A 27,385-nucleotide genomic window follows, 5' to 3' on the forward strand; every position below is an offset into this window, starting at 1 on the left:
CTAAAACATAAGTGGGAATGGAATGTTGGGACATTGTTGCAATGAAAATCCCCACGAAAAATTCTACGGAACGAGTTTTCCTTTATACATCTCTGTCGTCATCGATGACTATCCAGCCCTGGGAATTTCGTTTACCTATGAAACCTATTTGATTAACTGCATTTTTTGGCATGTGCAGCATTGGAGAGGATGATTTTGGCGACGAGGGCGCCGCCCATGGCATGGTAGCAGAGTCCTTGCCCACCGGGATTGTGACCAGCCCAGGGGACTGCAACAAGTGCGGTGTGGCCTCCAGTGAGCTCTACAAACTGAACTTCCGCGTGGCCGAGTGCCGTGATTGCTTTCTGATGTACGCTCGACACAAGTTTCGAGCATCCTTGGGGGCCGCCAAGGTCCTGCCCCGCAACGCTGAAGTCCTCCTCGCGGTGGATGGCTCTGCCGAGTCACTGGTGCTCCTGGACATGCTTCACTTCGCGCAGACACAAAACACATTCAGGCGACTGCATTGCAATGCACGAGTGGTCTACGTGGACGATCAGTCGGTGCATGGCGGCGAATCGGTAAATCTGCAGGCTCTTCAAGCTCTCAGTACGCGATACGAACCACTTGAATTCTATGTTACTGAGCTTGGAGCATCGCCCTGCTCCCTGCAGCGGCTTGCGGAATACTCCACATCTCCAAGGGAGCCCAATGAACTCCACACGAATCTGAACAAACTCCGCAGCCTGACAGCTCGACAGGATTACCACCAGCAGCAACGCAAAAACCTCCTAGCCTCTGTGGCCCAAAAGCTGAGCTGCAGTCACGTCTGTGAGCCGCATATCAGTGGCGACCTGGCCACACAGCTGCTGACGGCCATTGCACTGGGTCGCGGAGGCAGCGCCGCTTTGGACGTGGCCCTTCTGGACGACAGGCTGGCAGGCGGAGTCAAGCTACTGCGTCCCCTGAGGGATCTGAACGAGCAGGAAGTGCGGTTCTATGTACATGCGCGCCAACTGAAGCCGCTGCGGGAGAGTGGCAGCAGCTATGGACAGGAGCGTGGGCAGACCGCCAGTCTGCAGAACCTGACCGCCGTCTTTGTGGCCAACCTTCAACAGAACTACCCCGCCACAGTGTCCACGGTGTTTCGGACCGGCGATAAAATTGCTGCAAATGCCAATGCGGAGCAGGCTGCTTGTGTTCACTGCCAATCCCCACGAGACCCGAAGCTCTCCGACACACTTATGGCCATCGAGTACTCGAGGGCCGTTTCAGAGGCTGGAGTGGGCCTGTCCTTGGAAGGCGACGCCTCGGAGCGTCTGGCCAAGCAGCGACTAGAGTTTAAGGATGGACTGTGCCACGCCTGCCGCTGTATACAGCTGGAGCTGGGAAGTGATATTTTGTCGTAGCAAAAGAATATATATTCTCCCATGAATGCGGCCGTTTCTATTACAATTTCGCTAGCTGGATGTTGACGCGCGACTGAAGCTGGAGATGGCCATCGAAGGGAGGAACGTTTGAGGCCAGCACAACCTTGTGAAAGTCGTAGACGAGGTACCGATTGTACCGCCTGGCACTGCGGTTCAGTTCGACAACAGTGCAGGGCAGGATTATGGTTTGGGCGCACTTTTCTGGCTGGCTCACGTAGAGTTCGTCGCCTGGAAGCACTCCAAACATACATCCATCGCAGCGGTAGTACACAGGCTGCATCAATGTGGTTCCCAAAACACTGCGCTGGCGAGAGAACCTTAAAAGGTCATCCCATCGGTGCAGGTTCATCAGTCGCGCCGTATCATAGAGCAGCATGAACGGCAGCCATATAGTGCCGCCTTGGGACTGGGTCCATGCCTCTTCCGGGTCCAGCCAGTGCGCCGAGGCCACCTCTTGGGGCTCTAGCAAAAGGCTCACCAGCTTCGCCTGCGCCACCAGAGCGGTAATGTAATATACCGTGTCGTATTTGCGGCTTGCAGTGGCCGGAGTCCTCCAAACTGACCACTCATGGAGGGACCAGAGATTGGGAAGGACGTGCAGATGTCTGCATAGTGCCAGGAACTGAGTGGCATCGTCATGCACTCGCTGCTGCCAATAGGAGCGATCGTCTGGCTGGAGGAGCAAAGTCCGTGGCTCCCCAGTGGTGGCATTCCAACTCCTAACGTCCTCCTCGTTGGCACAAAGCAGGAGGCCGACTTCTTCGAAAGTTTCCCTTAGAGCAGTCAGCCTCAGCGAGATGTCTCTTGAAAAATTCTGGCCGGAGGAAAGGAACTCCGGTCGGGCGGAGACCTGGTCGCAGCTCAAACGCTTTAGATCCTCATCTGTGACGCCAAAGGAGTGAAAATACGACAGCCAATCTAGAGACTCATCCGCCCCAGCGTCAAACACGCCACCCGGAAAGACGCAGTGGTTCAAAGCATAAGAAGTGCGCTCGCTGCGTTTGATTAAAAGTAACTAAAGGAAAATTCAAATAAATTAAATAATGTTTCCCTTTTGTTCCCGCCCTACTCACGCTGTAGTCAAACTTCGTGGAGGAATCCTCTCTAGCAGCCAGTATGAGGCTAGCCGAGGCTCTATACGTTCCAGTATCTTGGGGAGCAACCATCATTGTATCATGAGTGGAAATCAGTTAGTTTCCACATCGGTTCGGTACAAACAAAAAAACTTTGACCCGATCCGTGAGACCTGAAATTACTATCGATTACATCTAGTCGGTATCGGTTGTTACCTAAGCGATATGTCGAAGCAGGTGCTGGCCAAAATACGCCCGTCCTCCAGCCTGATACTACTGGCCAAGGATGCAGGAGCTACAAAGCGATCCTTCGACTACAATGTAAGACAATTCAATCCCACCATATAATAGAGTGCATAATATCGAATCTGTTGTTTAAGGCGCTGCTGCTTACGCGCACTTCAAAATCTAGCTTTATGCCGGACTCGTCCGTTTTTCCGGGCGGAGTGTGCGATACTACGGACAGTTCGCCAGCCTGGCTGTCGCACTTTCAGAGGCACGACATTAGTTCAGCCATGCTGCGGGACGTCTGCCACGTAAAGGCTCCACGTCCCGAGATATTCAATGCGCAGGCGGATGATGCGATAGACACGTGAGATTTCTAGATTGTCGCAAGTGCGAAACTTTATTGTCACGGCCTCTGATCTTTTGTGCAGCTCCTTGTCGTTGCGTCTGACTGCCATACGGGAGACCTTTGAGGAGTTGGGCATCTTATTGTGTCGGGATGCCAAGACCTTGACCTCGGCCAGCGGCTACGGGCAGTTCTATGAGCAGTTCGATCGCGCCCACTGGCAGCATGTGGTGCACAATGATGCCAGTCAATTCCTGGAGCTCTGCAAGCAGCTGGATGTGGTGCCCGACATCTGGTCACTCCACGATTGGTCTGCCTGGCGCACGCCTGCCACGTTTAAGAAGCGATTTGTGACGGCCTTCTTCCTGACCACCCTCGAACAGTCGCCCAGCCTGCACATTGAGCCCAATGAGGTCAAGGACTGTGCGGTAAGTGGAGTGAATCAGCTCCAATGAAGAAACACTGAACACCCACTAACCTCTTCTGTATGCGCAAAACAGTGGCGCTCACCCTTGGATTATCTTCAGGCTTGTCTGCGAAAAGAGCTCTGGCTGCCTCCCCCTCAGTTCTATGAACTTTCGCGCTTCCTCAACTTTCGCTCCCTGGAGGAGCTGCGTCAGTTTGCCATGCAACGTGCAGCCAATGGCATCGTGCTCACCCATCCTGTCATGTACAAATGCAATGATGGTGTTGTGCATCTGCTTCCCGGCGACGATGCCTATCCGGCGAATCCAGATGCCAGTAGCGACCAAATAGAGACTGGCCTCTGTGTGGAGGACTTTCGTGCACAAGTGAAATCCAACCTGCATCGTTCGGAGCACAGGAGCCAGCATCAAGCGAAAGTAATCATTAACTTTGCTCCGACTGATGGACAGGTGAACCCCTTGGACCCGGCTAAGATGTAGAACAGAACGAACAGAATGTTTGATCGAATGTGCATTTATTTAGGTTTAATTCAAATTATGAAAAACCAATCGCAGAAAAATTCTTGGAACAGCGAAATGATCCGCTACAATACTGGAAACGCAATTTATTGAGTTTATTTAAATTATTTTATTAGTTTCTATGGATATATCGACCATCAATGGTTTTTCAACCCTATTTTAAAATGCCTTTTATTTCGGTAGCATTTATATCGAAAGATACTATAACTAATCTGTTAAAAAAACCATACTGGAGGCCATTTTCATTATTGCTTGCGATACAGAATTAAGTTACAGCCCCAGTTTTTCAGACTATATTGGCCAAATTCACTGCTGATTTTTTGGAAATGTTTAAAAATGCAGATCAAATAGAAGTAATTTTGTAGGAAAATGTTTACATATCTATTAGTTCACTAACATATATATTGAACGTGACGATGACAGTGGGAATGGAGCAAGAATTCCCCAAAGATGCTATTGCATTATATCTTCAGCTTGCCACTAAGACAATATACAAATTTCGCTGGCGAAAACAGGTATAATTTAGTTTGGAAAACGATCGGAATTCATCCCTGCGAAATTTTTAGCTACCGAAATTTTGCGACAAGATAAATAAAATACCGATAGATACTAGAAAAACAAACGATGGAAAATTTCTATATTTTCATCGCGACATGGAACAATAAAAATGGATATAATGAGCGAGGAAGTTTGATATACAATCTATACAAAATTCTCTACCTTTCTTCTCCATTCTGTGGGGAATAAAGTCCTTAAACAGTTTAATATATTTATAGGGGGAAAAAAACTAGATTTCTCCCAAATAAAAAACCGAAAAAATGTTCACAGTTTGGTTACATTTTCAAAATGAAACAGTTTATTTTTAAACATTATAAATATATAAGGCGAAAATGCCTTTTCTATGGTTTTCTATGGCTATTGACTGTAAACAGGAATGCGGACTTGAAGCATCTGAAAGACAAGTAAAAGTATTTATTATAGAAAAAAGTTTATGGGATAACTGGGGATTCCTGTCTATTCACCTTGCTTGTCTTGTCGAACAGGGCACGGGCGCGATCCTGTTGCAGGCGATAGTTCACAAATTTGTCAAAGAGATAGCCGTGTTTCTTGGATTCAACCAAGATGCGGTCCTCACCCACATCCAGGTTGACCTCATGCGAGGAGACCTATTAAATTGAAGAGTTTAATGATCAATATATACAGTATTATTTATTTAAAAAATACATACACAATTGGGCAGATAGATCTCGGCGTGGATTTCATGAACAGCTTCATCGCGGATCTGGGCACGTAGCTTGTACTGCAGCTCCTCTGTCTGGCGGCTATTCCTGATTGCAGCCGCATGTTTGGCATCGATCTCCTGGACCAATTTCGAAGGCGCCTTCTGCTGATCCTCGCCGGCTTCAATGGCAGCAGCCGGGCTACCGGTCACGGATTGGACATGTTTCACATCAGCGTTGCGCACTCGATGTGAGACCAGGGTGCCCATGAATTTACGATTGTTCAGGATAATGGTCTTCTCCATGGATATCTGAACGTTGTACTTCTCGCTGAGTGCCTCGGCGGCCAGTTGCTGAAAGAAGTTCTTGAACAGCTGCGATTTCTGCAACTTGACCAGAAACTGCGGATTGATGGCAATGTCGCAGACATCGACGGTCTTGTTCGAACGATCCTTGGTTTGTCGCGGATCCGAGATGCTCATGGGCACACGAAACGAGCCCGGTGTCGGTGATTCCAGTATGGCAATTAGCTCCTCCTCGGTGACGTCTTCGGGTGCTGGCACCTCCGGGGCCTGGCACACATTGATAAAGAACTTCTCATTGGTGTTCACCTTGAAGCTCTTCATACAGAATCCTGACGGAATGTGGAAAGGAAGGTGGGCTCATTAGTGGTTTAATTTGACGGGATATTAAGGAGTTTATAGAGATATTATTAACTGGATTATATGCACATTGCATATCTGAGTCAAGGTGGAGGGAAATTTTTATTTTATTTTAATTCAATTTACATATCATCAATACTACGAGTCTATTAAAAAATGCATGCGCAATTTAAATGATGGATTTGCCGCATGTCATCTGTTTCTTTAGGGGCTTCTTTATGCCCGGATAGAAACGATTGTGATCCGGCCACGAGATTTCACTGATTGCCTGTGGATGGGGTACAGCAATAAAAATTAATGTTGGTTTTATTGGGGAATACTGGTTTTTTGTTTCTTTTAGAACATACCTTGAGCTCATCAAAGGCCTGCTTGGCCAGCCAGTGGAACATGGGAGTCTTCCATTTTTTGGCATATGAATTGAGCAACGCTTTCCTTATATTGCTTGGGGTGTCCTTCAAGACTTGTTGATGTTTCGTCCACACATAGACCATGCTACGGAGCTTATACAGCCACAGATGGTTGGGCACACGCCGAATTAGGTTCTCCAGCTGTTCAATATTCTCCATTTTCAGATTATTCAGGAAAGTGTCGTTCATTAGCAAGAAGATGGCCCGCATGTTGCGTTGCACATTGAACGTGTTCTTGTCCAATGCAAGGTGCCCCAATTGTAGGACCTTTCTAACCACACCTTCGGTGGTGGAGTTCTTATATATGGGTAAGAAGCGATGCTCCAGATTTCGGTTGGGGAATTTCTCCAGCACCTTGTTGATCTCGTGTCCACACCACTTGTAGTCCGTCCACCAGTTGTGCCAGTCCTTGTAGTTCTGCTTACGATACAAATCTGTCCATTCCTTGCGCAAGCGATTTTGGGTTCTCTTTTTAGCATATTGCCTGCCCCCCTTTGTGGTTTCGGGCAACTCAATTTCACTGTCCGAACTATCGTCGTCGCCGCCGTCGTGCTCCTCCACAACTATGCCATCCTCGTTGGCATAGATGTTCGTATTGTAGTTGGGTTTTTGCTCGAAGAAGGTCACAGCATAGGACGCCTCCTCGGCCTGGGGCAACTCTTGACTGTATTCCACATACGGCAGCTTTCTGCCGCCGATAAGGAAGCCCTTACCCCTGATAACTCTGCGTCGCTTAATCTCGTCCCCAACTGGTGGCTTGGTTGCATCCCCAGCGACTCGCTTTTGCCCTGTAAAATGATGGGAAATACCCGGTGTTATATTCTTTACAAATATTCTTCACGGGGCGGGGATGCAAGTCGGTTTGGATTGGTTCGGTATAATCCGAATGGATTGCCAATGGGGAAATACTCCCCTGAAGTGGATTCATATCTATTCAGATATGAATAGGAATGTCTCTTAAAGGAGGCATCAATAGAAAAATACTCCCCTTGAAGAGTTTTTTTATCTTCGAACAGTGAGAGCCACAACTCAAGGCTCTCTTTAACCGGACTGCATCCCTGCCGCCCTCAGAAATTATTCATACTCGCATCATTCATTCCCAGTAAAAGTTTTACAGGAAATAAAACATTTACTGGCAATGTTTGAGACGATTTATGTTTTAGTTTTGTAACCCTTACCAGCACGAGGGTTTGCCTCTGGCGGCTTGCCCGGCATTTTCCTGGCCTGCATTGAAGTATTTGCCTCTGGATTGGCGGCTGGGCCACCAGGGTGGGCTGGATTCTTGGCTGTCTTGGCCTGATTGCTGGCAGCAGAAGTGCTCTTGCCACCTTTGGCTGGGATTGTTGATGGATTTTGCTTGTTCTGATTTGCACCAGAGGCTCTAGCTACAGGATTGGGATTTCTTGCTGCGTTTCCAGCACGATCTGCAGATGAATTGGTTCGGTTTTGATTGGGATTTCTCGCTGCGTTTCCAGCACGATCTGCAGAGGAATTTGTTCGGTTTTGATTCGAATTTCTTGCTGCGTTTCCAGCACGATCTGCAGATGAATTTGTTCGGTTTTGATTGGAATTTCTTGCTGCGTTTCCACCACGATCTACAGATGAATTGGTTCGGTATTGATTGGGACCACCTGCAATGGCATTCCGTGGAGCCTTTCGGGATTGATTCGAACGGTTTGAAGGTGGACCATCAGGTTTTATATTTCTGGCTGTGTTACGTTCTTGATTGTGAGCATTTGTGTTGCGGTAACCACTGCCAGAGCGATCATTACCACGATCCAACGAGCGTTGGTCTCCTCTGTTTTGATAATCAATATCAACATTGTCTTGATATTGATTCGGTTGGAAATCGTCGGGGAAAGTGTCAAACTCTCGTTGGTTGTTCGATTGATTGAAATTTCCATCATACTGGCGCTGCTGCTGATCGAAGTCACGATCGTTCTCAAAGCGATGATCACCACTGAACCGACTCTGATTGGATTGATGGGGTCCAGGTCCAGAGTCATTAAAAATCATCTGATCACGACAATTGTCGTTAATGAAGCCTTGATCGTTGCGATCATACCGATCATTGCGATCGCGTCTGTATGCATTACGATCATCGTTGCTTAAATTGAAACGAAGATCTCGGTGGTTCGGTTCGTTGTTCAAATTGAAGCGAACATCTCTGTTCTGCGGATCATTGCGCTCTAAGCTACGATCAAAATTATCAGATCGCTCCGTATCGCGGCTGTAGAAGCCCCAATTTTCGTTCTGATCCTCGTGCGGACGTCCAAAATTGTCCGCCCGCTGCTGTCCACGATGGCGCTCTTCGTCCATAAACTGCCGGCCATCTCTGTCATCGTTGAAACGTGGTTCCTGATCACGAAAGTTCCCCTCAAAGTGGCAATCATTTGGACCAATGTTATCCGGATTACGATCGAAATGGCGCTCGTTGAGATCGACCATGTCCGTACGTAGGATCGTTACTTGATCGTTGTGGAAAATGCGCTGATAGTTGTTCCCAATTTGGGGGCGTCCACCAATGTTTCTTGACTGCTGCTGTTGTCCCCCAAAGTTGGGCTCAGAATCGAAAAATTCTGTGTTTGGATTGCCCATAAAAGGGGCTGGGGGCTGTGGACGATCAAAGCCGCGCTGCTGGCGTTGAAAGTCGTCGCTGTCGTCGTGATCGATGTTCTGACGTTGGTTGGCCAAAAATTCATCAGGGCCAGGTCCACGTTGGGCGTGGTTGAAGCGTGGATCGTTAAAGTCCGACTGGCCGCAAAACTCTGGATCCATGCCACGATTATTCATCTCAAAATTGTCATTACGATTGTTTGGGTTACGCTCTGGGCGAATATTCGGGTAGGAATCATTGCGAGCACCGTCAAAGTGCGAAGGACTGCGTTCATGGCTGGACATCTGCGTCAGATCAATTCGTTCGACAAATCCTTGACTATTGTCTCGGCGACCGGGTGAGCCTGTCTGCCTGGGACCTGGAAGAATAGGTGCCTCACGACCTGCAACAAACTGTCCGCGGTCAGCTGGACCTTGAATATTGTTCCTGCGATCGGATGGGCCAGGTTTTCCGCGAATGTTGGGACCAGGATTTGGATTTTGCTTTCCTTGATTTGGAGGGCCGCGACCTGCGACAGGTTCGCGACCGGTTGGACCAGGCTTCCCGCGACCGAGGGGGCCTGGCTTTCCGCGAATTGGGGCACCAGGATTCCCTCGCACTGGTGGTAGGACCTCACTAGGATCTTGTGTCCGAACTACAGGTGGAACCGGATCCATGCGAACTGGCGGAACGGTCTTTCTGGGACCAACAGCAGCCGTCTGTTTGCCACGAGGTGGTATTGACTGCATGGGAACTGTTGGGATTGCCGCCCTGATGGGATTTGCTGGAACAGCCGGTGCTCTGCGCCCCGACGGTACATTCTTTCTGGGACCAGAAGGAACAGTATCTCTGCGTCCTACATTCTCTCTGTCAACAAGGGGAACAGCATCGCTGCGATCATTCCTGCGTGCTGGTAGAACATTTTCCCTGGGACCAGGTGGAAAAGCATCTCTGCGTCCTGTTGGGCCATCATTCCTGCGACCTTGTGGTACATTAGCAGGTGGAACAGCATCGCTGCGATCATTCCTGCGTGCTGGTGGAACATTGTCTCTCGGATCAAAAGCAACCACATCTTTGCGTCCTGGTGAGACAGCATCTCTGCGACCTTGTGAAACATTCATTCTGGGAGCAGGTTGGGCATCATTTCTGCGAGCTTGTGGAACATCTCTGCGTCCCGGTGGTGCATCATTCCTGCGACCTTGTGGAACATTCATTCTGGGAGCAAGTGGGACATCATCCCGACGACCTGGCGATGGTATCTCATTCCTGCGACCTGGGGGTGGGCCAGCATCCATTGGAGCTGCTGGAAAGTTCTCCCTGGAAACTGGTGCGCCCCTGGGACGGCCCCGAATATTATCATCGACATTGCGTGTGCGTGGACGCGATCGTTCAATCTGCTGCGGCGATATTTCGCGGTTGTTGTGCCAGTTGATGTTGCGCGGCGGCGACGGTGTGCGTGGACGTAGACGACTCTGGATTCGATTCTGTTCGGAGTTCTCCACCAGAGTGCCGATCGACTGAAGCACAACGGCATCAACTTCGGGCTGCCGACAGTCGCCCAGCTCCACGCTGAGGCGATAGCGGCGCCTCTGGAAGTGGCGCAGATCAAAATTAGGCACCTCGAGGGTGCGCATGGCCAGGGCGTGTGCCACTGCCGGACTGGCGCCCAAGTGGCGCAGAAACTGCCGGCGACTGTCCAGCTCATTGCCGTCTGTGTAAAAGTGTAGAAGGAGGGAAGGAAGAACTCTGGTTAAGACTAGTCACTGGGGTTTCCTGTCTACACACGAAACTTTCAAGGTTTTCATTAATAAATAAATAACAGTAATAATAAAACGTGAGCAAAAACACTACAAAATATACAGCTACAAATACACCAAAGATACCCATTAAATATGCCACATTTGGGGTTGCTGCCGCCTCACAGCCCCTTTGAAGTTGATTTGATTTGTTGTTTTAAAGAGTTGCCTGCTTTTGTTTTAGTTATCTCTCTTTGGGGCTCAAATTATTTCATCACATCTGGAAAGTGTTTATATATTTGTATGTATATCACTCAATTCGAGAGGTTCTTGGTATTAAGAGAGGAGAGACTGAGTGTAGGCTGGCGTTATCTCTGGCCACGACAAATGACAGTGCCAATACACAGTTAATCCAGTGTTTTGCAGTGTGACCAGCTCTCATGCTGGCTTTAACTGTAACTTCAAGCCGGGCTTTACAGCTTTTTCATTGATCAAAGTCTGAGAGAGAGAGTATGGCGCCCTCCTCTCTCTCTCTCTTTTAACACCCGCTATCTATCGTGTTGCTGGGTTTTTTTCTTTTTGTTTCACCCATATCTCTCTCTTTATATAGGGTTTAGTCTATCTCCCTCTCTGCGTCGTTGTGGGGTATATCAGCGCTCTCTTTTGTGCATATATTTTTTTTGTGTGTGCGGTTCGTTCGTATATTGAAATGCCAAACAAATAAGTTTGTCCGCAACGTTTGGCTGCCATTCAGTTAACTTTTCAGCTCGTTGCGAGCCGGTTCAGTCTTTTCATTGTGTGCCCCGCCTTTCAACCGATTCGATTTGATTCTTTCCCCCCGCCCGCCGTATACGTAGAGGTAATTATAAGTGACATTTTGGTCGCATCGCATCGCATCGATTCTCTGGTTCGTCCGTTCGCGAGGCGTAACAAGTGTGTGTGCGTAGTGGTGGTGCGTGAGTTTTGTTTCTAGAAATTGTGAAATATTTCAAACGGATTTCCCGCGCTCAAACATTTCTCCCGCATTTTTTGGTGGGGTGGTTGTTAGGTGAATCACGTTCCAAATTGTTTGATAACAACAATTAGTGTTTTGTCATGCTTCAAGCGCGATTATTTAATTGATAAAAAATACAAAAATAATTAAATTGGTATTGGCAAGGTTATACGAATGAAATTACACATGTACAAATGGCAGAGAAAACAAAAACAAAAACAGCAACTAATAGGCTATGGCTATGGCTAGATTTCTGTAATTCGTGTTGACGTCATGGGCAAACGCGTTTTTAACAGGCCTTGGAACGATGGTATCTATAGTAGCTTCGACAGATTCAGCTGGAGGTCTTGATAATCGCGGGCTTGTCGGAACATAAAGTAGCCATGAAACTTATATTGTTGTTGCTCGTAGAACAGGAACAACAAACTAGAGCAAGTGTGAAGGCGATAAGAAGCGGCCAGGATTATAAAATGCAATTCAAAACTAGAAAGAGACTGTTGCGGAGTGTTTTCTGAAAGAAGCATCTAGTATAACAGAGCCGATAAGAAGCCATTTCGTGACAAAATACAAAAAAGATATAGTAGATAGGGGGAAACTGGAAAAAACAGTGAGCAACCGGGAAGAGGACTTCTTGAGGGCCAGAATATACACTCCGCCTTATCGCTTCGGTTGCGGACAAACACTGTCAAGTGTCTATAAATATTGTATATCAAGAAGCGTTGAGGGGAAATAACAATAAATATAGCATATCACATCATACATATACCGGCTGAAAAGCAAACAAATTTAAGCTCAAATTTCCATTCAACAAGGAAAGGTCTTATGAACCAGGCAGTATTTTTATCAGATGAATCTCTGGGGATCTAGCCAGATCTAACCAGCATCTCATCATGACAGTGCACAATTTCGTTAGTGAAATTTCAGGAAAAGCGAAAACTTATATGAAATTGAAAATGTTTGTCAAAAGAGGGGAACTTTTATTTTGTTGAAAAAATTATATAATTGCTTGATGGGATGGATGGGGGGGAACTGGTTTTCGCTGCTAATTATATCAAAAATCTAATACTTGTTTTCAACGGCTAGAATTTTATCTAAGGCCAAATGCTTAAAACACGGGACGACGCGGCAAAACAAGTTTTTAGTGCTCATAAAATGTGACTAGCGGCCAGGCCACACCGCCTTAGCCGCCTTAAAATTCTCCTCCTCCCGGGGGCTTCGTCTGGTGGTCCAAGATTAACTTTTGTTTCTTGTGTAAAAACTAGTTTTTTGTTGCATATTTGGCATTGACAGTGACATAAAAGACTGCCCAGCGACACTGGAGTGGGTGGAGGGGAGACCTTCGGGTCGGATTTCCCATACACTTACCAAAAAATAAAATAAACAAAGATTAAAAACTATAGCTAGTGGTGTGGTTCTTAAATAAAAAGCCATTCAAGTGACACCTTTGGCCTGCCCTGTGTAAAACTTAGCGCGCATTCACTGTACTATACTTAGGGGTACGGTACCGCGCGCGCAATCGATAGCGACAAGAGGCGAAAAGATGGCTATCTGAAAGACATGATTCCGCACTCGTAGAGATTAGCCCCACGGCAAGAGCTCGTTCAAAAGATATGCGCAATTGTTCACAATAAAATTGGTGTCATGCCTGGCCGGCAAGAATTTCGCACATTCTTGGGCTTCCACCGTCGGCAGGGAAGTCACCACCCGGTCGGACTCACCTGGTGTGGGTTGCACAATCAGGGCATCCCGCGGTGGCGCCTGCTGCTGCTGCTGTATATTGCCAGATGGATTGGCGCCCCCGAAGAACTGGTTAACATTATCCTCAAACTCATTCTGTGCCGGCAAAGAAAACCAAGAAAGAGTTCATACATATATATTTTTGGCGTAGAAAAAAAAAGCGTTTCTTCTTCTTCGCTGCGGTGTTTGTGGCTTACCCGAACAAAACGTAGATTCTGATCGCGAAAACTGTCGTTGCCATCGATGAAATTTGTGCGGCGTGCCATGATTATATTTTACTCAGCTCGCGCGTTCAAATCACAATCTAAATAGAGCGTTAAATAACTTTGATTATTTTCTACATGCACAAATTTTTCTGAATTTGCCAGCAGGGCTGACAACTTGTCACAATTTAATAAAGCGTGACCGTATGTGATTAGGGTAATAATACCAAATCAGCTCTTTTAGCGCTAGTTCTGGCTATTAGCTGGATTTAATACTTATATATATATGCTAGATTTTAATAATATTTTTCTCGCAAAAATAATTTAGCTCGATACTAATCAAGGCATCTGATGTGTATCTGCTGTCAAGATTTGCATACATGAGCCGGTCGGAATAGACAACATAATTTTAGCGTTATTATATGTTGCTATAAAATAATGCTATTTTTAAAGATATTTTTTCACTTTTAAGCCGAAATAGCTAGTTTCTGCTAAAAAGTTGGCAGCGCTGGTTACTATAGAAACTGAAATACCATCCAAAAAATACCAACAGCAAGTTGTTGTTGCGCCGCTTGAGAACGGAACAGCTGGTTAAATTTTGTTTTTTTTTTCTTCTATTATAGTTGCAAGTTTTATCCCAACAATTCCCGCAAGAACTGCACGTGGTGTAGGCACTAAAAGACGATCAGAGAGCAATGGCGGAGGATATTGGTTCGCCGATGGACAGGTTTTGTGGATCCACATTCTGGGTGCGTCATTGCATAGATCTACCGATCGAATTCCTCTAATCAATTAACTATAACTATTTTTTAATTGGTTTTTCTTGTGTGTCGTGTCTGTTGTAGAACTCCACAGAGACCTGGTATACAAACAATCCGGACTTTACGCCCTGCTTCGAACAGACCGCCCTCGTGTGGACGCCCTGCGCCTTCTACTGGCTATTTGTGGTCTTTGATTTCTATTATCTAAAGGCCAGCTTGGACAGGAATATACCATGGAACAAGCTGAGCGTGAGCAAGCTGCTGGTGAATCTCGGACTTCTGGTGATCAATGCCCTCGACCTGATCATGGCGCTGGTCAAGAAGGGCGGCGACTCGGAGTTACCTCTGTACGACCTTGATGTGTGGGGTCCCATCATCAAGTTTGCCACCTTCCTGCTGATCTTCATCTTCATACCGCTGAATCGGAAGTACGGTGTGCAGACAACCGGCTGCCAGTTCCTGTTCTGGTTCCTTTTGACCGTGTTCGCTATCCCGCGCTGTCGCACCGAGGTGAGCGCCGCATCGGAACGCAGCAAGATCAACGACTCTCAGCAGCCATCCGAATCGGATTTCTCCTGGGAGGAGTACATGTACGTGAGCTTCTTCGTGTCGTTCACCTTCTACTGCTGTATGCTGCTGCTGAACTGCTTCGCCGATGGCCAGCCCAGGCAGACCAAGTACCAGCGAGGCGAGAACGAGATACCCGAACTGTCGGCCAGTTTCCTGTCGAGAATCACGTACCAGTGGTTCGATAAGATGGCCCTCAAGGGCTACCGCAATCCGCTGGAGGAGAAGGATCTGTGGGATCTGCGTCCCCAGGACAGTTGCTCCGAGGTGATGCCCATCTTTGCCTATCACTGGAACCAGAATGTGCGCAAAAACTACAAGGGCCGCGCCAAGGTGGAGCCCAAGGCTCAGTTTAGCAATGGCAATGTGACGTTCGAGAATCCGCACGGAGAGAAGACTGGACGCAAGAAGGGCATGGCCAGCATTATGCCGCCAATTTACAAGTCCTTTGGCGGCGTCTTTTTGTTCGGAGCCCTCATGAAGCTCATCACCGATACCCTGACCTTTGCCCAGCCCCAGGTGCTTAGCCTGATAATTAGCTTTGTGGAGCACCAGGAGACCGATCCCCAGCCCGAATGGAAGGGCATCCTGTACTCCGTTGTGCTGTTCATCCTGGCCGCTGCCCAGACCTTCATTCTCGGCCAATACTTCCATCGCATGTTCATTGTGGGCCTGCGCATTCGCACCGCCCTCATCAATGCCATCTATCGCAAGGCCCTGCGCATCTCCAATGCCACCAAAAAGGAGTCCACTGTCGGCGAGATTGTCAACCTGATGGCCGTGGATGCGCAACGTTTCATGGAATTGACCACGTACCTGAACATGATCTGGTCGGCGCCACTGCAAATCGGTTTGGCTTTGTTCTTCCTGTGGCAGCAGTTGGGCCCCTCTGTGCTCGCCGGCCTGGCTGTGATGATTATACTCATTCCGGTGAATGGTGTGATTGCCAGTCGCATCAAGACCTATCAGATACGTCAAATGAAGTACAAGGATGAGCGTGTCAAGCTGATGAATGAGGTTTTGAGTGGCATTAAGGTGAGTCGCGAAACCTAAATGCTATCTAAAGATATTTCTCTAATGCTCTATATATTGTATATTCCTTGGATGTAAAGGTCCTCAAGCTGTATGCCTGGGAGCCGAGCTTTGAGAAGCAAGTGCTGGACATCCGTGACAAGGAGATAGCCACACTACGATCGACGGCCTATCTGAATGCCAGCACATCATTCCTGTGGTCATGTGCCCCCTTCCTGGTAAGATATGCCCACGTCCCGGACGGCGGGCGAAACTTTGAAATCTCTTTACAGCAGCCGGCAGTGGCAGTGCGCCGCCGATGAATTTTTGGACTGTTGGACTAATCTTGGAACTATCCGAATGTGTCTATATACAATATCTAAAAAAAAACAAAAGGTTTCCCTGGTCACATTTGCCACTTACGTGTTGACCAGCGAGGCGAATCAGCTGAGCGTCGAAAAAGTGTTTGTCAGTCTCGCATTATTCGACATCATGAAAATCCCGCTGACCGTCTTGCCCATGCTGACAGTTGACATAGCCGAGGTAAAGGCTGTGATGATGAGGATGATAGAAAGATAGTGATAGTGATGGAAGCGGCACAAACATCTTTTCCTACTCTTCGGCTATGGTGCATCGCAATCGACTCGACTCCAAAATCCATACCAAAACCAAAACAAAAACCAAACCAAAATCAAAACTTTTGAATTCAAATGCAAATCGTTTAAAACAATCTCGTGTATTATCTTTTAGGTTTCATTAGTCACATTTGCCACTTACGTTCTAATCGATGAAAATAATGTGCTTGATGCCACCAAAACCTTTGTCTCATTATCATTATTCAACATTCTTCGTTTTCCGCTAACAATGTTGCCCATGCTGATCACCAACCTGGTGCAAGTAAGTTTAATCCCAATTGCAATATCGTTCAATTCGATCACAGTGGGGGGCCCCTCGATGGAAAGGGGTTCTGCCACACTTTGGATCTCTCTCCCCGGGCCCCCCATTGTGATTGGTTCCCAGCTACTGTGACGTTTTTGTGATTGTGATTTATGTTTATTTTATTAAATTTGATTTCTTTTTTTAGCCGAAAACAAATTTACATCCCCACCCCAACCCGTACACCTCCTCTAACCACTGAACCGATCCGTTTAGGAAATCCTCAAAAGATATTCCAAATTTATTTCATCTCATTCATCCTCTGGGATCTACAATTGTCCGAACCAATACAAATTCCGATTTTCCCCATACTCTGACCTCTGGTTGTGGGTCTCTGCTTTTTCCATTTGAATATAATTGTTGGCTTTATCTCTGATATCTCTTGCAGTAGGTAGTATTTCGGGTGGGAATATTTTGATATACATTATTTGTCCGTTACTCTTATTTCCATCTAAAATCTTATTTTCCATTATCGTAAATTAATGAATTAGGAAGCAGTTAAAAAATATAAGCAAAACATGACTCTAGCATCAATGTACTTACCATTCTCGAGCATTCTCTTTTCACTTGTGTGTCTCGAGTCTAGCATCGGTGTGCCACGTCATGTGGTAGGTGTACTCGCCTTGAGATTATATTCATATTAATATTAATAGAAAGAACTTATCTAAATTAACTAATTTAATATTCTCAGAAAAAATTTCTGCTTAGCGGTAGTCATTCCCCTTTTGTCTTCCCATTCCTTATGCCTTAAATACTCGTCTTTCTGCAGGCGGTATTTAATGACCTCGGTAGATGTCGAGGATACCACGCATTCATTAAATTCTGGACTGGAGCATTTCTTTCCCAACTCTCCCCCTATACAAAACTCCCATCTACTAACCGCCATTCTGTGTGAAAACTTCCGTGTGTTGTTCAGCATTTCTAATCGATTTTCTTTTCCATGTGCGGATCGATAGACGCAAGTTTCTGTGAAGCGTATAAACAAGTTCCTGAACAGTGAAGAACTGGACCCCAACAGCGTACTCCATGATTCCTCCAAACGTAATTGAATATTACAATTGGAAAGATTATATCTAAAATGTTTTCTTTAATTGCAGCCCATCCCATGAGCATTGAGAATGGCGAGTTTTCGTGGGGCGATGAAATTACGCTAAGAAACATCAACATTGAGGTGCGTAAGAGCAATCTGGTGGCTCTGGTGGGCACCGTCGGCTCCGGTAAGTCCTCGGTGGTGCAGGCTTTCCTCGGTGAGATGGAGAAACTTGCGGGCGAAGTCAACACGGTGGGCAAGCTGGCCTATGTGCCGCAGCAGGCGTGGATTCAGAATGCGACGGTCCGTGACAACATCCTCTTTGGCCAGACGTACGACCGGAAGCGCTACAACAAGGTGATCGATGCCTGCGCCCTGCGTGCCGATATCGATATTCTGTCGGCCGGAGATCTCACGGAAATCGGTGAGAAGGGCATTAATCTCTCAGGTGGCCAAAAGCAGCGCATCTCCCTGGCCAGAGCCGTTTATTGCGACGCAGATCTCTATCTGCTGGACGATCCCCTGAGTGCCGTCGATTCGCATGTAGGCAAACACATCTTCGAAGAAGTGATCGGACCGAAAGGACTTTTGGCACGCAAATCTCGCGTTTTGGTCACGCACGGTGTCACCTTCCTGCCCCAGGTGGACAGCATCTATGTGTTGAAAATGGGCGAGATCAGTGAGAGTGGCACGTTCGATCAGCTGGTGAAGAACAAGGGCGCCTTTGCCGACTTCATTATCCAGCATCTGCAAGATGGCAATGCCGAGGAGGAAGAGCTCAACCAGATCAAACGCCAAATCTCTAGCACCGGTGATGTCCCTGAATTGCTTGGAAGTGTCGAGAAGGCCATTAAGCTGGCACGCACTGAAAGCCTATCAGACTCCATGTGAGTGCAGTGGAATTTTCCCTTAAGCCATCACACTATAATAATAATTATTTTTGGTTTGTTTATCTCTAGTTCGGTTACCTCTGCCGACAGTCTGATGGGCACCGGCAGTGGCGGCAGCCTGCGACGTCGCACCAGGCGTCAGAACTCGCACGATTCCGTTGCCTCGGCCGTTTCGCTCAAAAAGAAGCAGGAGGTCGAGGGCAAGCTCATCGAGACGGAAAAGTCCCAGACTGGGGGCGTTGATTTTGCCGTCTACAAGCATTATATCAAGAGCGTTGGCATCTTCCTGTCGGTGGCCACGCTCGTGCTTAACTTTGTATTCCAAGCATTCCAAATCGGCTCGAATCTGTGGCTAGCCAAGTGGGCCAATGATAAACGAGTGGAAGATGATACTGGACTCAGGGACATGTATCTCGGTGTCTATGGTGCATTCGGTTTCGGTCAAGGTGAGTCCATTGTGATTCGATCTCTTTTTATATTTGCCAAATAAGTATTTGTTTCATGTTCGTTTTGTCCATTTTGTTGGTTTAAGTTTTGATTTTTTTGTAGTTCGCTTGTTTATAGTTTATTTGCTTTTATTTTCGGTATTTGGAATTTTGTTTTTATGTTTTTATGCTTTATTTATTGTTGCTTCTAACTTTGGCGCCGAGAGAACACATGCTGCTCAGCTACCTTTCAGACAGCTCCCCACTGCCTCTATCTTTCGTTAAACAATTAACCCTAAACCACACTCACACTTTGGCTTGAAACAACACAGAACACGCAAAAACACTCCACACAGATTGTTGCGAATGCGCCCTGCACGGCTTTCACACACTAGCTAGGCTTTCTATAATTATCGTTATTCCCTATAATGGAATTGTAACACTAGTTTTTCTACACAAACAAATGTTTTGAATTGCGGTACAGGGCATAAATGGTTAATCGATCTAATTAGAGATGGAACCAATCCAAATGTAACAATCGATATCCTGTTATCGTGGCTCAAAACATTCAACTAATCTAACGGTTCTCCTTTTGTGTGTGTGTGTGTGTGTGGTGCGCGTAGATGTGCTACATTGTTAATTCAATAATTTCTACCCATATTAATTTACGACGTTGTGTATTTATATTCTCCCTACCCGACCTCCTCCCACCACAAACAACAAAATTATCGACAACAACCAAAACAATCGAATACACACATGTAGTGTCAGTGAATTTCTTCTCATCGTTGGCCATTTCATTGGGTTGCCTCGCGTGCTCACGATCCTTGCATACTACGCTCTTGTACTACAACTTACGCTGGCCGATGGAACTGTTCGACACGACGCCGCTAGGACGCATTGTTAATCGATTCTCGAAAGATATCGATACCATCGATAATGTACTGCCATTCAACATACGTGTCGTCATGGGCCAGGGCTTCATGGTAAATGATGTTGATGATGATACGATGCCAATCAAAATGGCACTTGATACTAAAAATTAATCCTAGCACGGCACCAAACAACTGAGGAATATCTTTACTATCAATCATCAATCACGGTTCGGCCTGCTCATCATGCATTATCCAACACAACTAATACTAATAATCGTCCTTGGGCAATCGTTTTGTGGGTGTTTTTTTTCCGGACTAATGGATCTAATGTCTGTCAATCTTCCAATTCTAAAAGTTATAACCGGATATTTCTCCACCCTGGTACTGTCGCTGGGCTGTGTGTACAGCGCCCGGTACATGCACAATATCCTAATCCAGGCCACGATGCGTTGGCCCATGGAGTTGTTCGATATCACGCCACTGGGCCGAATTGTTAATCGATTTTCCAAGGATATCGAAACCATTGACAATACCCTGCCCCTCAATTTGCGGTTCGGCGTGATGCAATTGTTTGTGGTAATTATCTATGGGGAGCTCCGAACCCATCCGAATTTTCCCTTTAAATAGCTGAGTAGGTCAGGTCCCCTCTCTCATGCCAGTTCTGTCTCTACGTCCGCTGAAAATGCTTCCAATTAGCAATTATCCTATAAAAACCCTGATTTTATTTTCCAGTTCTTAGTTACTTAATCTCCACGCTCACGCTGGCCCTTGGCTGCATACATTGTTCCAAGGAGCTGCACGAGCTACTGCTGTATTATGTGTTCCGCTGGCCCATGGAACTGTTCGATACCACGCCCCTTGGGCGAGTTGTCAATAGATTCTCGAAAGATGTCGATACACTTGATAACACCCTGCCCCAGCTGTGGCGCGTGGTCATAAGCCAAGCCTTTGCGGTAAATGTCCATCCAATAAGCAGTGTGTTTCATAACTATAAGGCAGTTGTTATGGAAAGGAAAGTCAATAGTTTATCGAAAACTTTACACTGACTTATAGTTATGAAACGCGTTGTACTCCTCACATTCCCTTCTAACAATATTCATCCAAGAATCTGCATCTCACAGCCACTGTGCCTCAACCGTTTTCGAATCAGGCGTATCCCTGGAAATAGTTTTCCAAGACTGTACATAAACAGCTGAGTAGTTCCAGTCCCGTTCGCAGCGTACCAAAGTTATCATGCCCGTCCTGTCTCTGTGTCCGCTGCAAATGCTTCCGATAAGCGATAACATTCTAAAAAACAAAACATAAATGATTTTATTTTCCAGTTACTGCGTACTTTCTTTGTTCGCTCTCGTTGGCCCTTGGCTGCATATATTGCTCCAAGGAGCTGCACGAGCGAGTGCTGTACTATGTGTTCCGCTGGCCCATGGAACTATTCGATACCACGCCCCTTGGGCGCATTGTTAATCGATTCTCGAAAGATGTCGATACCATCGATAATGCCCTGCCCATGCTGTGGCGCATGGTCATTAGCCAAGCCTTTGCGGTAACTGTCCATTGAATTTTCAGTGCTTTTCATAACCATAAAGAAATTTTCAATCATTAATCGGAATGCTTAAGATTAGAACGATTATTAATCGACTATCCAATCGAAATGGTTTGTTTATGGCTCTGAAACGCAAAGTACTCCTCACATTCGCTCCCGAAAGTATTCATCGAAGAATCTGTATCTCAAAGCCACTGTTTACCTCAACCGTTTTCGAGTCTTGGCCAAAAAAGTTCGGCAAACATTTAGACGCTCTTGTATATATCGTAGCTTAGGACTAGACTGTACATAAAATATCTTTCTGAGACTGTAAATACAATTACAAAATATTTTTAATTGGAATTCCTGGCACTGCACTCAAAACCCCGTCGTATCCCCGCCGAATACTCGTACTACTGCCACTAACTCCAGTCCTATAAATGTGAATCACTAACTTTCCGGGAGCTAACACCTACTATCCTGCGTACACTTGTAGCAATGCAAAAAAAGACAAACATGAGCATGAATAACAAAACAGTTGAATTATGATAATATTTTTTGGGTTAGTTTTTATGAATACTCGTACTACTATGTGTGGCTAAAACGTTGTGTTCTTACGATCCATGCAGTGGTAGCTAAATATTTTTCGGGACTGGCCCTGGCGGTGGGTGGCCTACACTGTTCAGAGCAAGTTTTCATCAGGCTGCTGAACGTGGTCTTCAAATGGCCAATGGAACTGTTCGATACGACGCCAATTGGTCGCATACTCAGTCGCTACTCCAAGGATATTGACACGGTTGACAGTACGCTGCCATCGTTGTTCGCAACCTTGTTGCACATGTGTTTCGGGGTAAAGAATGAACCTTACAAATTGCTTAAAATCCCAATGAACGCACACGCAACCCGATGACAAATTGGCCCGAAACGTAACCGCCAGCTGTGCAAAACTAATAACTACTAACCCAAACAAAAATTCCGCAATCTAATTCACACTCTTATCAACCAACACCTAACATGCATCCCCACACACCACTTTCAGTTCTGCTTCATCCATACACTAAAACCACCTCATTGAAACTCGAAAACGCCTTTACTTGATGTGAGAGAGAGAAAGCCCAAAAGGGGAACTTATCATTAATTAAACATAATCCAATCCCAGCCTTAACCAGGGGTTACGGTCTCTAAAGCATACTCTGAAGATGTCCATGGTCTCAGAGCCCCTAATGTTTAAGCCTTTTAAGGTGAGAGAACTAAAGTTAAACGCTTTGGTAAACGATAGAGATAATGCTGTAGGAGATCGATCGCCTCATTTAGATAAAGCCATAAAACCTGAACGATATCCATTGTCATTCACAATGCGTGCCTGCGCGCAACGTTCCACTCTTCCATTCCCTTTTTGCGATCCATTCGGATTCGACTCGCAGGTGTGTTAGCCTACTTTGCGGTCGTGGTCGTCTACCTGGGCGGCTTCAAGGCGGCCAAGTTTATACACAATGAACTGCTGTACGTCATCATACGGGGCTCCGTGTGTCGCTTCTTCGATGTGACTCCGATCGGACGTCTCTTGAATAGTTTCAGCGGTGACATGGAAGTCGTCGACGAAGAGTTACCCGCCACCCTGGACTCCTTTATGACCTTCATTTGGATGGTATTTGCACATATACTTTTACCTTAATTTTTCCAGTTTTATCCTCCCAGTTATTGTTATGATTCTTACAAAGAATTTTTGGTTTGTAGCGAATTATTATGAGTTATGGTTTGTACTGGCACAAGTTTTCGATACTAAGACTTATACTACATACATATGAACTCAACTCTTATACTCTATTCCATGAACCACATTCTACTATCTCTTTTAATCGAATTCAAAACCAAATACCAAACCAAATCAAATCAAATCAAATCATTCAACGAATGTCAGGTCTCTGCAATTACGGCGCCGCCATAACACTGTTCACATGCACCCTACATGCCTCATCCAGAGTATTCCATCGACTGTTTAACAATCTCATGCACTGTCCGTCAGAGTTTTTCGATATAACGCCCAAGGGTCGCATATTGGATCGCTGCTCGAACGATATCAACTGTCTGGACCTGGTAATGCCGATCAATATACGAATGGTCCTGAGCACAGGGCTCCAGGTATATTTCCACCGAAACTTTCGTTTGTTTACTCTTCAGTTTAAAGATCGAAATGTCAATATTGTTTCCGTTCCTTGCACTAACCCAAGTATTGGTCCATCATAACACCCCCCAAAAAAAAGTGTCCTAATTTTGTCTTATACAAGAATTAATGCTGGTACAAGTTGTTTGTGTCCAAAGAAATTTCTAAATACAATCCCTCGAAATCCGCAGTCATTGGCTATATAGGTTGTGTAGTTCTCGTTTACCTCGGCGGCTTGGCTGCTGCCCAGAAATTGTTTGCCCATCTATTTGGTCGTATACTGCATGCCCCGCAAGAATTCTTTGACATCCAGCCTCGGGCCCGAATACTCGATCGTCTGGCTAACGATATATACAAATTGGATTTGGTATTGCCAGAACTAACACGCGTCTTTAATTCGCAAGCGTTTCGGGTATGTTCCCAGTGACTAACATACACTAATCCCCAACTGCCCCAACTACCTCAACTAACAATCTAAATGATACTCATCATATCGTAGCAATTTGAAGCTTTCTCCGGTACTCCACATCACTAGAAAGTACTTGGCTTGTATATACAAATATAAATGATAGTTTGACTGGAGCGGGAGCATGTTTTCTTCTCGTTCAAAGCTCATCTCTTAACTTAAGACTCTTAAGACTCTACCATTACCTTTTATCCTGTGGTTGTCTGTCTCTCTCTCTTAATGGTGATCGCATCCACAGAGCCCGATTGAGCCCTGAAACGATCCTAAGCCGATTCGGGGTTTGGTTGGGTATATTGCTGGATCGTTGTCCGACTCGCAGAAGGCTTCTCGAGCACTGAACATTTGTTGATTGGATGACTGGCAATTGCCACGCAATCGAAATCAGAGTCTTAAACAGAATTTTAATCTACCATCCATCCATTCCGAATTGACCAATCGCAGGTATAACGTCTTTCTTTTCGGACTTGGCCCCGGCCCTGGGCACTTTGCACGCCGCCAATGTGCTCCATACGCTGCTCCTTGATAATGTAATGCGTGCACCCATGACAATGTTCGATACGACGCCGGTGGGTCGCCTTCTGTCCCGATTCTCGAAAGATATTGAATCGGTTGACCAGAAAATGCCGCAGGTCATAAATGATTGTATCTGGTGTGCGTTTGAGGTAATTTTTGCGTCCTTCGGCACTCTCTAGTCTTCAAATTGCTACAAAAAAAAAACAAAAACTTTTAATCCAAATTAATCAAGTAAAAATTCATACGAAACTAACAGAAACCTTATCCATTGGCGGCGCCTCCAGACTCTCTCCCTTCCCCCGAAAAACTCTCCCATCAAGTATCGGCATTCGATTCCCAATATTATCCATCATCTCTCTCTCTCTCTTCCAACTAATCTGCCGCATTTATATCGCACATTTCGAACGAGTTTTACCCACCGAATTTCGAATATTAATATTGTTCTGCTGTGTTGCTTTGGATAGGTTCTGGCTACCATTGTGGTTATTAGCATGTCCACGCCCATTTTCCTGGCCGTCATCGTGCCCATCGCCCTGCTGTATTACTTCGCCCAGCGCTTCTACGTGGCCACATCCCGTCAGCTGATGCGCCTGGAGTCTGTTTCCCGTTCCCCGATCTACTCGCATTTCGGCGAGACCGTGACTGGAGCGCCCACCATTCGTGCCTACAACGTCGGCGAACGGTAAGTTTCAATAGAATATAATTGAATTTGAATTGAAATTAATTTCATTTCCGATATTTCCGAACAGCTTCATTGAGGAATCCGACGCCAAGGTGGACAAGAACCAGGTGTGCAAGTATCCGTCGGTGATAGCTAATCGTTGGCTGGCCATTCGCCTGGAAATGGTCGGCAATCTGATCATCCTGTTCGCCTCGCTCTTCGCTGTGCTCGGCGGACAGACCGATCCCGGTCTAGTGGGTCTTTCGGTGACCTATGCCCTGCAGGTGACACAGACGCTCAACTGGCTGGTGCGCATGAGCTCGGACATCGAGACGAACATTGTGTCCGTGGAGCGCATCAAAGAGTATGGAGAGACCAAGCAGGAGGCTGCCTGGGAGCTGGAGCAGGACAAGAACAAGCCCAAGCACTGGCCCGAGGAGGGTCGCGTTGAGTTCCAGAACTTCCAGGTGCGGTATCGCGAGGGTCTGGACCTGGTGCTGCGTGGCGTTAGCTTCAACGTCACCGGCGGCGAGAAGGTCGGCATTGTGGGTCGCACTGGAGCCGGTAAATCCAGTCTGACGCTGGCATTGTTCAGGTAAGATCAATCTCTGATTATAGCCCACGACACTGGCTAATCTGCTCTGTGGCTTGCAGAATCATTGAGGCTGCCGGCGGCCGCATCATGATCGATGGCGTTGACATAGCTGGCATGGGTCTTCACATGCTGCGCTCTCGCCTGACCATCATTCCCCAGGATCCTGTCCTCTTCTCTGGCTCCCTGCGCATCAATCTCGATCCTTTCGAGATAAAGACCGATGACGAGATCTGGAAGGCCCTGGAGCTGTCCCACTTGAAGGCGTTTGTCAAGAGTTTGACTGCGGGTCTCAATCATGAGATTGCCGAGGGCGGAGAGAATCTCTCGGTGGGTCAACGTCAGTTGGTGTGCTTGGCGCGTGCCCTGCTGCGCAAGACGAAGGTCTTGGTTTTGGATGAGGCCACAGCTGCCGTCGATTTGGAAACAGACGATTTGATTCAGGTAAACATTAGTGTCAAGAATAATTGAAATTCGGAGTAACATTCGTATGTTTATAGAAAACGATTCGCTCGGAGTTCAAGGATTGCACTGTCCTGACAATTGCCCATCGGCTGAACACCATTTTGGACTCGGACAAGGTGATTGTGCTGGACAAGGGACAGATCTCCGAGTTCGCCTCGCCCACAGAGCTGCTGGGCGATCCCAAGTCGGCGTTCTACAGCATGGCCAAGGACGCCAATCTAGTTTAAGGATCTACGAATGTCAATTTGCAAACCACGAAACTCATATGGAAGTGTCTGCCCCCCTAAACCAATTAAACAACAACAACTAAAAAACCCTAGCGCTAGACGAGTAGATAAACTAACTAATTCATTGAACGGTAGCTTTAAATCAATTAATTGGCAAATGGCAACTGGCTCTACCTCATGGCTAAATGTAGCGGCAGCAACTAGAAACAAAGCAAACAGAAACAAAAATGAAACCGAAACGGAAACCAGAAAGAGATGAAAAACAAGAGATAAGCAAATACCAACTAATGTTCATAGCTTAAGCGAAAACCCATTCAAAAACCAGGCGTGTCTTCGTCGGTTACTTAATATTCTTACGTGCGTCCTTTTTTTTATGTAATTTAACATTTATGTATGAATTTACATAGTCGAGTCGTATTTTTGTATTGTCTATTGTACTTAGTTTTCTAAAACAACAAAACAACCGATGTAAACTTGAAGAAAGATCAAGGAAAACTCTTATGTATGCCACGTATTTATGTACTTAAAATAATCACAAGTGAAACGAAGGAAACGAAAAAATCCAAAACTCTCACTCAAGAATTTTCTGCCTTTGACTGATGCAATCAGTTACATAACGGTCAACGTAGTTAAATCAATTTTGAAACGTTTGTAAAATGTATACTTAAATAATATATTAAAATAATGTGGTAACAAAAAAAAAAAAACCCTACAAAATCCCACTGAAA

At 46.2% G+C, this 27,385-nt stretch overlaps 5 protein-coding genes across 21 annotated transcripts; 3 read left to right on the forward strand and 2 right to left on the reverse strand.

The window, feature by feature from the left end:
* The first annotated feature begins 98 nt into the window (after positions 1-98).
* LOC111075166 (cytoplasmic tRNA 2-thiolation protein 2-like) lies at positions 99-1,414 on the forward strand. The gene has a single exon (XM_022368293.2). The coding sequence runs from the start codon at positions 171-173 to the stop codon at positions 1,386-1,388; it is 1,218 nt and encodes a 405-aa protein (XP_022223985.2). The 5' UTR covers positions 99-170; the 3' UTR covers positions 1,389-1,414.
* LOC111075167 (nucleoside diphosphate-linked moiety X motif 19-like) lies at positions 1,386-2,671 on the reverse strand. Its single transcript, XM_041596317.1, has 2 exons — positions 2,483-2,671; positions 1,386-2,424 (listed from the first exon to the last, which is right to left on the reverse strand). Exons 1-2 carry the CDS (start codon positions 2,576-2,578, stop codon positions 1,429-1,431), a joined length of 1,092 nt encoding a protein of 363 aa, XP_041452251.1. The 5' UTR covers positions 2,579-2,671; the 3' UTR covers positions 1,386-1,428.
* A 4-nt stretch (positions 2,672-2,675) lies between these two features.
* LOC111075168 (nucleoside diphosphate-linked moiety X motif 19-like) lies at positions 2,676-4,154 on the forward strand. Its single transcript, XM_022368294.2, has 4 exons — positions 2,676-2,803; positions 2,863-3,074; positions 3,139-3,481; positions 3,554-4,154. The coding sequence occupies exons 1-4, from the start codon at positions 2,708-2,710 to the stop codon at positions 3,956-3,958; spliced, it is 1,056 nt and encodes a 351-aa protein (XP_022223986.2). The 5' UTR covers positions 2,676-2,707; the 3' UTR covers positions 3,959-4,154.
* Positions 4,155-4,818: 664 nt separating this feature from the next.
* LOC111081799 (PIH1 domain-containing protein 1-like) lies at positions 4,819-13,748 on the reverse strand. Its single transcript, XM_022377947.2, has 5 exons — positions 13,547-13,748; positions 13,331-13,445; positions 5,226-5,851; positions 5,020-5,163; positions 4,819-4,948 (listed from the first exon to the last, which is right to left on the reverse strand). Exons 1-5 carry the CDS (start codon positions 13,613-13,615, stop codon positions 4,913-4,915), a joined length of 990 nt encoding a protein of 329 aa, XP_022233639.2. The 5' UTR covers positions 13,616-13,748; the 3' UTR covers positions 4,819-4,912.
* Positions 11,369-27,385, forward strand: LOC111075163 (multidrug resistance-associated protein 1). Of its 17 annotated transcripts, none has more exons than XM_041596312.1 (13): positions 11,369-11,477; positions 14,176-14,301; positions 14,398-15,915; positions 15,993-16,130; positions 16,288-16,434; positions 17,784-17,868; positions 17,925-18,744; positions 18,817-19,193; positions 19,938-20,158; positions 25,177-25,394; positions 25,462-25,968; positions 26,028-26,409; positions 26,466-27,385. In XM_041596312.1, exons 2-13 carry the CDS (start codon positions 14,248-14,250, stop codon positions 26,655-26,657), a joined length of 4,659 nt encoding a protein of 1,552 aa, XP_041452246.1. In that variant the 5' UTR covers positions 11,369-11,477; positions 14,176-14,247; the 3' UTR covers positions 26,658-27,385. The 17 variants fall into 17 exon arrangements, with proteins under 17 accessions (XP_041452246.1, XP_041452248.1, XP_041452245.1 ...); XM_041596314.1 differs by lacking the exon at positions 19,938-20,158 and adding an exon at positions 20,403-20,623; XM_041596311.1 differs by lacking the exon at positions 19,938-20,158 and adding an exon at positions 21,370-21,590.

This window comes from Drosophila obscura, unplaced genomic scaffold (assembly GCF_018151105.1).
Source record: "Drosophila obscura isolate BZ-5 IFL unplaced genomic scaffold, ASM1815110v1 contig_14, whole genome shotgun sequence".
In the NCBI taxonomy this organism is placed as follows: domain Eukaryota; kingdom Metazoa; phylum Arthropoda; class Insecta; order Diptera; family Drosophilidae; genus Drosophila; species Drosophila obscura.

What these genes read in the sequence shown, in the direction of transcription:
- LOC111075166 (XM_022368293.2), top strand. Translation starts at nt 171, where the DNA reads ATGTGCAGCATTGGAGAGGATGATTTTGGCGACGAGGGCGCCGCCCAT.
- LOC111075167 (XM_041596317.1), bottom strand. Translation starts at nt 2,578, where the DNA reads ATGATGGTTGCTCCCCAAGATACTGGAACGTATAGAGCCTCGGCTAGC. An exon ending in CCACGAAGTTTGACTACAGC is followed by an intron (nt 2,425 to 2,482) that starts GTGAGTAGGGCG and finishes ATTTTCCTTTAG; the next exon opens with TTACTTTTAATCAAACGCAG.
- LOC111075168 (XM_022368294.2), top strand. Translation starts at nt 2,708, where the DNA reads ATGTCGAAGCAGGTGCTGGCCAAAATACGCCCGTCCTCCAGCCTGATA. An exon ending in AGCGATCCTTCGACTACAAT is followed by an intron (nt 2,804 to 2,862) that starts GTAAGACAATTC and finishes CTGTTGTTTAAG; the next exon opens with GCGCTGCTGCTTACGCGCAC. An exon ending in GCGGATGATGCGATAGACAC is followed by an intron (nt 3,075 to 3,138) that starts GTGAGATTTCTA and finishes TCTTTTGTGCAG; the next exon opens with CTCCTTGTCGTTGCGTCTGA.
- LOC111081799 (XM_022377947.2), bottom strand. Translation starts at nt 13,615, where the DNA reads ATGGCACGCCGCACAAATTTCATCGATGGCAACGACAGTTTTCGCGAT. An exon ending in AGAATCTACGTTTTGTTCGG is followed by an intron (nt 13,446 to 13,546) that starts GTAAGCCACAAA and finishes TTGCCGGCACAG; the next exon opens with AATGAGTTTGAGGATAATGT. An exon ending in GATTGTGCAACCCACACCAG is followed by an intron (nt 5,852 to 13,330) that starts GTGAGTCCGACC and finishes ACATTCCGTCAG; the next exon opens with GATTCTGTATGAAGAGCTTC.
- LOC111075163 (XM_022368288.2), top strand. Translation starts at nt 14,248, where the DNA reads ATGGCGGAGGATATTGGTTCGCCGATGGACAGGTTTTGTGGATCCACA. An exon ending in ACTCCATGATTCCTCCAAAC is followed by an intron (nt 17,869 to 17,924) that starts GTAATTGAATAT and finishes CTTTAATTGCAG; the next exon opens with CCCATCCCATGAGCATTGAG. An exon ending in GAAAGCCTATCAGACTCCAT is followed by an intron (nt 18,745 to 18,816) that starts GTGAGTGCAGTG and finishes GTTTATCTCTAG; the next exon opens with TTCGGTTACCTCTGCCGACA.